This window comes from Pyxicephalus adspersus, unplaced genomic scaffold (assembly GCF_032062135.1).
Source record: "Pyxicephalus adspersus unplaced genomic scaffold, UCB_Pads_2.0 Sca2, whole genome shotgun sequence".
Classification (NCBI taxonomy): domain Eukaryota; kingdom Metazoa; phylum Chordata; class Amphibia; order Anura; family Pyxicephalidae; genus Pyxicephalus; species Pyxicephalus adspersus.
In genome coordinates, this window is record NW_027317009.1 from 1273 (window position 1) to 12963 (window position 11691).

At 40.4% G+C, this 11691-nt stretch overlaps 1 protein-coding gene across 1 annotated transcript in view; it reads left to right on the forward strand.

Annotated features, from left to right (window-relative positions):
• The first annotated feature begins 10574 nt into the window (after positions 1-10574).
• LOC140344771 (cytochrome P450 2B11-like) overlaps positions 10575-11691 on the forward strand; it is a 55713-nt gene continuing 54596 nt past the window's right edge. Inside the window, exon 1 of the mRNA XM_072431976.1 lies at positions 10575-10628. Within this exon, the coding sequence (XP_072288077.1) occupies positions 10575-10628 (54 nt within the window). The remainder of the gene's footprint in view (positions 10629-11691) is intronic.

Here is an 11691-nt window from a genome sequence, read left to right on the forward strand (position 1 = left end):
TACTGTAAAATACATACAGATATTTCAGTGTTTGATACCTATTTACCAAAGAACTATTTACCAAAGAAAAAATTTGGTACAGGTGCATTTTTGCCCGACTAAGTAAAAGATTAGAGGTAGACCCAGGGAAAGGTGTAGCGTTGGGCAACCTGCCCCATCTGGCAGGGGGCACACTCCCGGGGAGTCCACCACTGTAGGACAGCAGCAGCAAACTGTTGGAGGCAGCAGCACAAGTTTTCAAACAGGTCTGAGAAATGTGCAGAGCACCAGTATGCTGGTAGATGTATTGAGAGGGCGGAATACAATCATACAGCCACGTCATGTGGAGAGGATTGTGGACTGGGTCTCAGGGGCCTCAAGTGCAGCCTGTCTGTACTCAATTCACTAAAATTGTATTACACACATCTGTGTGGCATTGATGATGCACTAGACCCCGCTCTAGATGCAAATTACCATTGCGGTCCATGCTCCGTCCCAGGGCCTACCACCTCCTCCTGCTGCTGTTGCCACCTATCAGTACTCCATTCACTAAAATTGTATTACACTCTTCTGGGTGGCATTGACGATGCACTTCAACCAGCTCTAGATGCCAGTTACCAATGCAGTCAACGTTCTGTCTCAGGGACCACTGCCTCCTCCTGCTGCTGCTGCTGTTGTAATATTCGCCTATTTTTTTACATTTGCAGTATGCTTTCTATCCCGACGGGATATTTTTTCAATATTTTAAAAGCAAACACATTCTCACACCACCTTTACAATATTTAGGGAAAAATACAAAGATCTAGCATGATTTTCTTCTAGCTTTCACTCATTAATCATGCTTTAGCGTCAAGTGAAGGTTCTTTCTAGGTTGTTGGCTAGAATAAAAATTATCAATGCCTGTATAATAAACCCATGGTATCATTTCCAGTAGATGTAACTTTGGAATGAGTTCAAACTTAGATATAGCATGCTTGTCTGGGCATCCCTATAGGCCCATACTATGCAATTCATTTCTAGAAAACATATAAGTAGCACCAACCCCTTAACACCCACACCTGTACTTGACTGTGGCAAAACATTAGTTATGCAGACTTCTGCCCCACCTCCAAAAAAACCTTTTGTTACCTCCCTTACAACCTTTTACCCACCTTTAACAACCCCCCAATAAAACATGCCACGATGCATTGGTTAAATGACCCGAAAGTTTTTTATTATAACAAATATTAAAATATTTACTTTTAATATATTATAAATAACAAATATAAATATAAACACCATAACAAACCAACAAACATTTAACATATAATAACCAATAAATTAACCATAAATAACACTTAAATAACCATTAAATAACAATTAAACATAAACACTGTTCCCAACTTAAGCATTTACTGGTTGTTGGTCCTCGAAGGCCACCACACTTTTTTGGTCTTTAACCCAATAACAATTGCTCCCAGTCACCAATTCTCCCAGCTCGATTGATAGATTCCTTCCATTTGTGCAGAACCCCCAAGAGCTTATTCCAAACACCATTATCCAAACCAACAGGAACTCCATACCGTAGATGGGTCCCCAATCCCATAGCCATTTTAAACCAGCACACCCCCATCAAGGACCTCAATCGCTCACCCAACTACTCCATCCCAACTCACCCAACTACTGCTAACCTAACAACCCGTATTAACAATCGATAACTGTCAACCAAAAAAGGGTGTAAAAACTTTTACTACACGCTGTCTCTTCTATAATGACCCCCCCTCTTCCTTTTCCTGACCTTTTTAACTCTTTGACCCCTCCTTCACCTCCCCCTTCCTAAAACTCCACCTTGCTCACTGCTGAACTCATTTTTTAACCATATGCTGTCTGCTCCCTTTCTGCCCAGTCATGTCAGCCTTCCCCTATACTCCTTTTCCTTGAACGTTACAGGCCTAACTTTTTAGGCCCTCAGCAGTGCCTCAACCAATTGCAATTACTGTTTGCAATGTTGCAATGGGCTGTTTTCATTTATATGGGTCTCTGAGAAAAAAAAAAAACTTCAAACACAAATTAGAGGGCAGGCACTCTGTAGGCTGATCTGTATTTTCCTAGGGACCAAGTGTAAAAGACATTACTGAGAAATTGTATTATTGTAGAATAGTAAGTTCTAATATTGCATATAGTGTTTAGCCACATGTTTTTTTTTATTATTTTTTTTTTTAAACAGAGAATGTGCACAAATGCACTGCTACAATAAATTATTCGATTTGATAAATTGGAAACATATGCATCTTTCTTTTAAAAAATATTACTATTCACATTACTATTACATGTGTGATGTGAATTCAGAATTTCACAACTTTTACCAGGTTACACTGGGAAAATATGAGAATTCCTAAGAGCTTGTTTAGACAGATAGTTTGGTTACAATGTGGTTTTCACTTACTGAACAGCCAATGACAAATGTCAAATGGTAGGTGCCTAGAGTGGATATAAGTGTCACACTCGGAGAGGCAGGACCACTAGGGGGTGCTATGGCTTGCATGGAGGTGGTTTATGCCCTGAGAAGGGCCAAGGCGCAGAATCTGAGCAGTAACCAGGTTTCCTCCAGAGCCACTGATTACTGGTCACTGGTTGCACCACTGATTACTGCCAGGTTGCGGTCCATGGACGGAGTTGATAAAGCTTGGAAACAGAGGAACCCCCAGTATCAAAACTGCCTGCATGCGCAGGGGAGAGATGCCTGTGCTTTAGCGAGGAACAGGTAAGTTTGACAACAGGTGTTTTTATCAAGGACTTGAAAATAGTTTTGAAAGTTGACATTGTCATTTGGAAACACATTATTTTTTGTACTTCTTGTTCACAAAGCTTTTAATTGCTTAAATATGCTTAGCAGGTATTTGAAAGGATTACTGATCATATCTCGTGAGTGGCCAATTGAACATGAAATGCTGCAGGGAGGGTTTTGCTGACCTAAAATTGTACTACCTGAGAAATGTCTGCAGGAAAAAAAGACTTTCCAACCACAACCACCATCTCTTTCGTTTCAGTGATTGAAATGAGGGGGTCAGAAGTTAAGTGAAATGTTTTCCAGGGGTAAATCTCTAGACGTGGGTCAGATACTTATTATCCAAGACGAACAGTTGCCCAATGCCGTTCAAAACCTCTCTACATTGGATGCACTTTTTTTTTTTGTTTAGGTATTCTTTATTTCTTACAGGTGAATAGTCCAAAACACCACGAAGAAAGATATCTGCTTTTTCTATTTGAAGTATATTAGTATAATTGTATTTTACCAATAAAAAACAATACATTTTTGTCTATTTTACTGTGTGTTGTAGTGAAATTGGTAAATGTTGGATGCATAAAGCCCCCTCCACCATTCCCACATTATTTTTGGGGTTAAAGAGTAAAAAGGATATGGGGCCTGCCGCAATTGGGAAGCATATGGATTACTATTGGTACTAAATGGGGTTGCAACCTCTCTGCTTGGATAGCTTTATGACTATTATGACAAGCTAGTAACTCTGGGGAAAAAAGATGCTCTAAAAATATGTGTAATCAAAAAAACTTTTTAGTCTCTTCTACCTTAGGTTGTGACCTTAGCAAAGAATACTCAACCTCCATTAATTTCTTCACACCTATCTCGTGTGTCTTGTTGGTGGCAGTAGCATATAATCTCCTGGAAGCCTATCCAAACACTACTTAGATATTACCTATTGATATATTACCTATAGCACTGATGTGTCATCAGTAGAAAAAAGTAATTATGACCAAATAAAAAATAAATTTAGATTGCTAACCTCCATAAGAGATTTCACCATCTCCCCTCTTTTAATCTGTAGAAGATTTCCAATCCCAGGGAGAGGAGTCGGTCCGGGAGGTAAATTTCTTCTCCTGTATAATTTGTCCCATGTTGAGTAAATTACAAGACAAGAGATGAAAACAGCCAAGATCAAGGTTCCTAGTGCGAAGGTTGAAGTTAAAGAAAAGTAGAAAGAAAATAGAGAGAAAAAGTTGTCTATTACTGTATATAGTCAGATATAAATAGACTTTTTGACCTGAAAATGACATTAGAAAAAGAATGCTGGTTTATACTCACTGTAGTTTACTACACACTGGAGGAGGGGTCCCCAGCCACCGGTCCAGGCTGCGGCAATCTGACAGGTGGGCCGTGGCTCTGGCACCCCCCGGCAGGGTCAGGAGAAGGACCCCACATGGGGGCCAGAGCTACGGACCACTTCTCCCAGGAGACATGCTGGCTCAGGGTGGTGGGCAGGTTGTGTCTCCTGATACTGATGATGTCACTCTGGGGGGAAGTTTCTTCCCTTTTGATTGACACGTGGCTCCCCACAAGCTCCAAAAGGTTGGGGACCACTGCTCTAGAGGACACAAGGAAATAGTGCCACCTACTGATAGCCAATAATGATGCACTAAAGAGCAAGTTTTGGAGCAAGTGATGACACACTCAAACTACAAAATACTATAGATCATTGGACATGTGTTTTGAACAATATATAACCTACAATTACTGGTTAAGAAGTTAACTGTTCTTACTTTTGTTTAATTTGAATTATTAAACAAGCTTTAATTTTGTGACCCCACCTTAATAAGATATAAAAACTGTGTGCCAATCTTCCAGCTGCATGACATGATTCCAGAGATAATGGACCATGTTCCTGGACCCCAGCAAAGAATTACCAAAATACTGCAAGATCTATTGGACTTTGTGTCTGAGAGAATAAAGATCAATCAGGAAACTCTCGACCCCCAAAACCCCGGGGATTACATAGACTGCTTCCTCATTAAGATGAATCAGGTAATCTTTATGTACCAATAAACAAATATAAATAGCAATCTGTCTATCAAAGTGTCCTATTGGTGATGTCTGTGTAAAGGTGACAATTTAATTACGTTATATATTAAATAAATGCTAAAAAAGTGCAGACCGGAGGTACTGGCCTTTGTATCTTGAGCCAAGCGTCATGTGTCTATAGTGGTGTCATGTGTTTTTATTATTAATGCAAAGAAGATAGATGGACTACAACAAATTGGTTACAGAGAGGCCTTGAATTGGTTACAGACAGGCGGCTTAGACAAAAAACAAGACTGGCAGCAGGTTGCATGTATTGATAAAGTAAATTATACAAATAATAATTAAAAGTGCTTAAAATAAGTATGGAAGGTCTTTCCCAATAAACACTTCATGAGATATAGGACCAAAAATTGCTAAACACATGAAGCCATAATTATTCAATATGATGAGCAAGTCTTTACGCGTTTCACCAATAAGTGTCCTCAGGGGATGTACTGAGAACATTGCTGCATGGTAATCGAAGAGGTTTTCATGTGAAGACAGCTAAAATCCTTCAAAGGGATGACTTTTTATGCATTAGACTGCTGATCATTATCTTTGTGCATTGTTTATTGCAGTGGGATTCCAAAGAATTCTAAATCGTATCTTGTTTCTGCTGTTTTGATACAGTACAGTAAACAATTGTTTTTATGACAGGACTAGAATTGTGTTACTGGCAAAATCAGCTAATTAAAATAGTAAACTGCTTGAAAAGAGAAAACAAATTTAGCAGTCACAAATATGAACTGGCAAGTTTCAATATACTACATTTTTGAATTAAGATATACTTTACAGTGACCAGAAATTCTCAGAAGGCGGCACGGCATGCCATCTATACTTATCATTATAGAAATATCAGAGTCGCCCATGCTGGTGTTCTTTTGAAAGCACTGGTCTTTACTTCCTCGTCTGTATTTGTTCCCTAGAGAAAGGAAACACTGGTGCCAAAATACCGGTAACTGCCAATGAACCAGTATTATGAAATGAAGAGTTGACAGTGCCAGTCTACATATTTCTCTTATGAAAGGTGTACTTTATGTCTAATTTGTTCATTGAATTTTGTAATTGTTGTAGTTTGTGTATAACTGTTCCTTAATTTAATTCTGTGTTTACAGGATAAGCATCCTCATCCTCAAACCCATCCTCGGAATTTAACACAAAGAACCTGTTGTTGACTGTCCTCCAGCTGTTTTTTGCAGGAACAGAAACAGTCGCTAGCACTCTCCGACACGGCCTTCTTATGCTTGTTATTTACCCCGAGATACAAGGTATAATGACTGTATCGCTATAAAGTTTAAAACCTGGCTTTATTTAAACATAAAACCAAAAAAGTTATATATTGCAGCCTATCAGTCTTTAGATGGGATACCTGCATTCATTTTTTTAATTTCTGTCACTGAAAGTCATCTTCTGTGATCATTCCCAGGTGCCTGGAGAACTAACAAGCACTGTACACACAGCACTATTCTGTTCTATGATGATGGTGGGGTGGATAATGAGCGAGTGGCACCCCATTTCTGAACAATCTTCTCTGGTGGTTTGATGAGCAATGCCAGGGACTGCTGTACATTGTCAGTGTTTTTGCCATAGACACTCACAGCCTTTTATCATGGGCAAGAATTACCCTTTTACCCTTTTTAGCATGGGGGAGTCCTTAAAAAAAACATTCCAGTCCTAAGGGAACCCCAGCTGTAATTGCATTGGTGTATCCTTAGTATGATAAAAGATGAAGATATAGAACAATAAATACTCTGCATTAGAAAACCTTGAAATCCAGACAAATCAAAGGTTCCTAGATGCCAGTGCCACGAAGTCCAAAGCATAAGGAGACACACATCTAGTTGAACAACCTGTATATTCATTAATGGCTGACACCTGAAATCTGTGTAATGTAAGCTGGGGCCAAATGTAAATTTGTCAGTATTTAAATCAGTGATCTTTATGTCCATACAAGTACTGCAAGTACCTGCAAACCAGTACATTTTTGTCATCATCCATCAGACTTCATTTTTTTTTTTTTTTTTCAAACCGGCTCCCAAACACAACAGAGCAGATGACATTGGACACAGTCTGGACCAGTTGATTGATGGGATTTATCGGTGATTCTAAAGAGTAAGAAAACAAAATGTGCCTAATTACACTGGCAAAACAATGTTACTGTGGGTGTTCAAATGTAAAAAGCATAGTACAATGGGAGGCAGATGGATAGTATGTGTTATTAGTTATGCTTTCCATACCATATTCTTCATATAAATATTTATTATTATTGTTGTAAAACTTATGTTTAAGCAATGTCATATTTTATTTTGGAGTTACCAAGCTAGAATTGCCCATATCTGTATGCATTTGAAATATGGACAATGATCCAACATTACTGTCTATATATGAGCGATGGCATCAAAGAGAACACCCCATAACATTGCTGCTCAAATTCACAAAGGATCAATAGGCACTTAAAACTGTGGCAGTGGTGGTAGCGTTGTCAGTGCTCAGTGACAGAAGACGGAACCTTTATTCTCCCAAACTCAGTCCTCCTTTAGCTGGAGCAGACATGGGAAGACATATTTGGACCAATCCTGAAAGGTGAATTACCCAAAGCAGAACTAAAGTTTCACAGCATCAGTTTTGGTTGCAAGGATACCCAGAATTCCTGGCTTCCTCCTCATGGTCTGAAAATGAGCGATCTTCTATGTGCCTCCCATGAAGTTACAAAAACAGAAGACAAAGTCACCAGCACTCCAAACTACAAGATTCTTGCTTTACTAAAAAAAACACAACTTGTTGAAAAGCCAACATTTTGGAGCTGTGCAATGTTGTCTTTTGGAAAGGACTCTGCGTGTCCCCGAAACATTGGCCTTTCAGACATATTGTGACAGTGATTTTTTTCGGTAAAGCAAGAATCTTTGGGGTGCTGGTGACTTTGTCTTCTGTTTTCATGAGTTCTACATGGAGTCCTCTATAGCTGTCACTTTAGGCACCCTTCTTCTTTTATAAGGTCACACAGGTCTGGACCGTAGTGATGTTAGGAAGTCCACTACCTTCAAAACATCACTACGCTCCAGACCTGTGTGACCTTATAAAAGAAGAAGGGTGCTTAAAGTGACAGCCTGCATAACTGAGGGAGACAGGATGCAGGCAGTGAGGGGGTTAATTGTAAAAAGGTGGGAGTTGGCTCGAGGATAGAAAGTGGAAGAGAAGGGAAAATTGCGGAAGGGTAATGAAAAAAGGTTAAAATGACAGGAAAAAGAGAGGGTAATCATTTAGGGAAAGGGACAGAATGAGGGGAAAGTTTTTTCCCACCCTCCCATTTGGTTCAAGAGTTTGTTGAGTGTGCCGTGGTGAGGTCCTCCAAGGAAGTGGGTTTGCGTAGTATTTTCAGTGAAGGTTGGAGATTCCGCCTTTGGTGTGGATTATGGCTGCAGTAGTTAGAGGAGAGGACTGCGATTTGGGGTGATATCATTCCCGAGCTTGGCATGACGCAGCTGGGAGCACACATATCATGGTGGCGCAGATCCCAAAAGGAGTAATTCGGAAGGGGAGAACTTTGAGGACCGATAACCAGAGAATAATGTTTGGGAAAATGTTATTTAACTTTAGTTGGGTTACTCTTATTATTATTATTTGTCCTAATTTTGTTTGTTATTGGTGTTTTATCCTTGTACTAGCTCTTATCTCTCATCTGGACTACTGTAACCTCCTCCTCTCTGGTATTCCACTAACCCGACTCTCTCCTCTACAATCTAATATAAATGCTGCAGCCAGACTCATCCATCCTACCCACTGCTCCACTTCTGCTGCATCTCTTTGTAGTTCTCTTCATTGGCTTCCATTTCATCTTGGAATCAAATTCAAGTTCCAGTGCTTTGCCTTCAAATCTTTCCACAATTCTTGTCCCACTTACCTTTTTGACCTGGTAAGATAAAATACTCCCCCAACCGCTCTTTTTGCTCCTCCAATGACCTACTACTTCCTCACTCATAACCTTATCACATACACAGCTCCAAGACTTTTCTGGTGCTGGCCCAACTCTCTGGAATGGTCTTTCTTCAGCTTCCTATTCAGCTTACTCCTACTCTCTGCTCATTTAAAAGAGCACTGAAAACCCATTATTTCAAACTTGCCTGTTCATCTTCTTCTGTCTTTTGAAAACCTCACTACTTCCAACCACTACATATCTCCCTTCCTATTGTGTATTACTTCCCCCACCTCCTAGATTGTAAGCTCTTCGGGGCAGGGTCTTCTCCTCCTGTATCACTGTCTGTATTAGTCTGTCATTTGCAACCCCTATTTATTGTACAGCGCTGCGTAATATGTTGGGGCTATATAAATCCTGTTTATTATTATTAATAATAATAATAATAACACTGGGGAAGAATTTTAAACAAATTTTTGTTGACTTCAATTTTTAAGCTTATTTACACTAAAATAGGTATGCTGATTCTGCAAGTGCAGTTAGTTAAGAGTCTAAACAACACTAAACAACCATTTGTAGAGCAAGCATATTTGGCATATTTCAAAGTTAAACTTGGTGATCAAGATAAGTCTTGGGCCCTTTATAAGGTGTGCAAACAGTGTCTGGAGGGTTTACAGATATGGACAAAGAAAACACTTTATAAGATGCCATTTGGTATACCTATGGTTTGGCGAGAGCCCAGGGATCATTTCAGTGACTGTTACTTTTGTATAGGTAAAACTTCAGGATATAACAAGAAAAATAAATGTAACATAGAATCCTAGTCTACCATCGGCTATACCCCCAGTAGCTCATTCAGATGACATCCCAGTGCTGGATTTTGTTACACTACCCTTTCTTGAAGAAAATGATTATGGTGATAAACTAGGTGACAACAATGATGAAGAGTTTGAAATTGAAGAAAACTCTGTAGGGGATTTGATCAGCATGGGTTGAGTGATTTGGCACTATCGAAGAAAGCTTCAGAACTCCTACTATCAAGACTGCATGAGAAAAACTTACCTGAAAAAGGAAAGAAGGTATCGTACTTTCGAACCAGAGAAATTGCAATTCTGCAGTACATTAGAACTGACAGTGGCTTTGTGTTTTGCCATAACAGACCTGGTTTAACCTCCCTAGCGTTCTAATTCTGTCATTTTTTGATGCAAAAAGTGATCCTTTTTTTTTTTGCATAGAAATTTTTGTTTATATTGAGTGTCATCAGCATACAGATGGTACTGTAAGCCAAAGGAGGATATGAGACTACCGAGAGAGGAGGTGTACAGAGAAAAGAGGACCGGTCCAAGGACTGACCCTTGGGGAAAACAAACAAGGAGGGGAGTGGGAGAGGAGGAACTACTATTGAAAGAAACTTGAAAGGAACAGTCAGACAGGTTGGTTGCAAACCAAGAGAGAGCGGAATCACTGATACCAATGGAGCACATGATTTGTATTAGAAGAGGGTGATAAACAGTGTCAAAAGCAAAGGAAAGATCAAGGAGAATGTTGCCTTGAGACAGCTTCTTATGCGGTCATTGGGCGCTTTGGTAGGGGCTATTTAGGTGGAATAGGAGGCTCGAAAGCCAAACTGGAGAAGGCCAAGGAGAGAGTTGGTGCTTAGGTAATCCGTGACTCTTTTTTAGACAAGACGCTCAAGAAGTTTGGAAACATATGGGGGGCCAGGATGGAGGAACAGGCACAGAGTAGATCAGAGGGTTTTGGGTCAAGTGGATGGGTAGTAACTGGAGTTGATCCAGAGTAACAGGGCTGAGGGAGACCAGTGATGATTTACAGGTGGAAGGGGTGGATATGGCTGAAGTGGCCAAAGACATCGTGTCGGATTTTGTCAGTTTTTTTTCTAAAGTAGGTGGCAATGTCTTGGGCAGAGAAGGTAGTTGTGGGGGGAGCAGGTGTGGGTTTTAGGAGGAAGTAAATTGTTGACAAGTGGCTGCATGGGTTTGAAGCTTGAGAGGAAATGACAGTGGAGAAATAATTTTGCTTGGTGAGTGAGATCAGTGTTAAAGTGTTGTAGTCTGGCTTTGCAGTCCATGATGTCATGAAGATTTCCTTCATTTGCGCTCAGCTGCATGAACAGTCTTTTGTAGATGTTTGGTGTGATTGTTATGCCAGGGTCGGGGTTTAGCAGGACAGAGATATCGGAACGTGGCAGGGGCAACTTTATCCAAAGCTAGAGAAATAGTGTGGTTAAAATGAGTGGCAGCTTTATGTGGAGATGTGATTTTAGAGAGGAAGGGGGTTAGGAACATTTGAGAATAGGCAGTTTGAGAAAAGGTTGTGGTCAAGGTTACAGACATCTCTCTGCCATTTACTAGGTCTGGGATGTGGCAAAGAGTTAGATAGGCAGGTGATAAGGTTGTGATCAGAAAGGGGAAATGGCAAGTTGTCAAGGAGGGTGATGTTGCAGAGTTTAGAAAATGCCAGGTCAAATGTGTGTCTGGTGATGTGTGTGGGGCTGTGTGAGTCCAAAAGAGGAGGTAATTGAGAGCACTTTGGCTGACGAAGGATGGTTGGGGTCGTCCACTGCAACATTAAAGTCATCGAGGATGAGGGTGGGCAGGTCACGGGAAAGAATGTGTGGGAGTCAAGAGGCAAAGTTATCCAAAAATTGTGATACTGGGCCGTGGGGAGGTAAATAACAGCAACAATGAGATATATGTGTGAAGTGCGAGCCTCCATAGGAGAGAGCAGCAGCAGAGGCAGAGTCTTAGTGGAAAGCCAAGTTTCAGTGAGAGCCAGGAGAGCTAAGAAGAAGGTTGTGAATAGAGTTTAATTTATTGCAAACAGATCTGGCATTCGGAAGACTGACAGAAAAAGAGTGTAAGAACTTATGGGTAGGGTGAATGTGAATGAAGTTAGGAGGAGGGAGTATCTTGCTGTATAGGGAAGAGAGAGGCTGTGGGGGGGG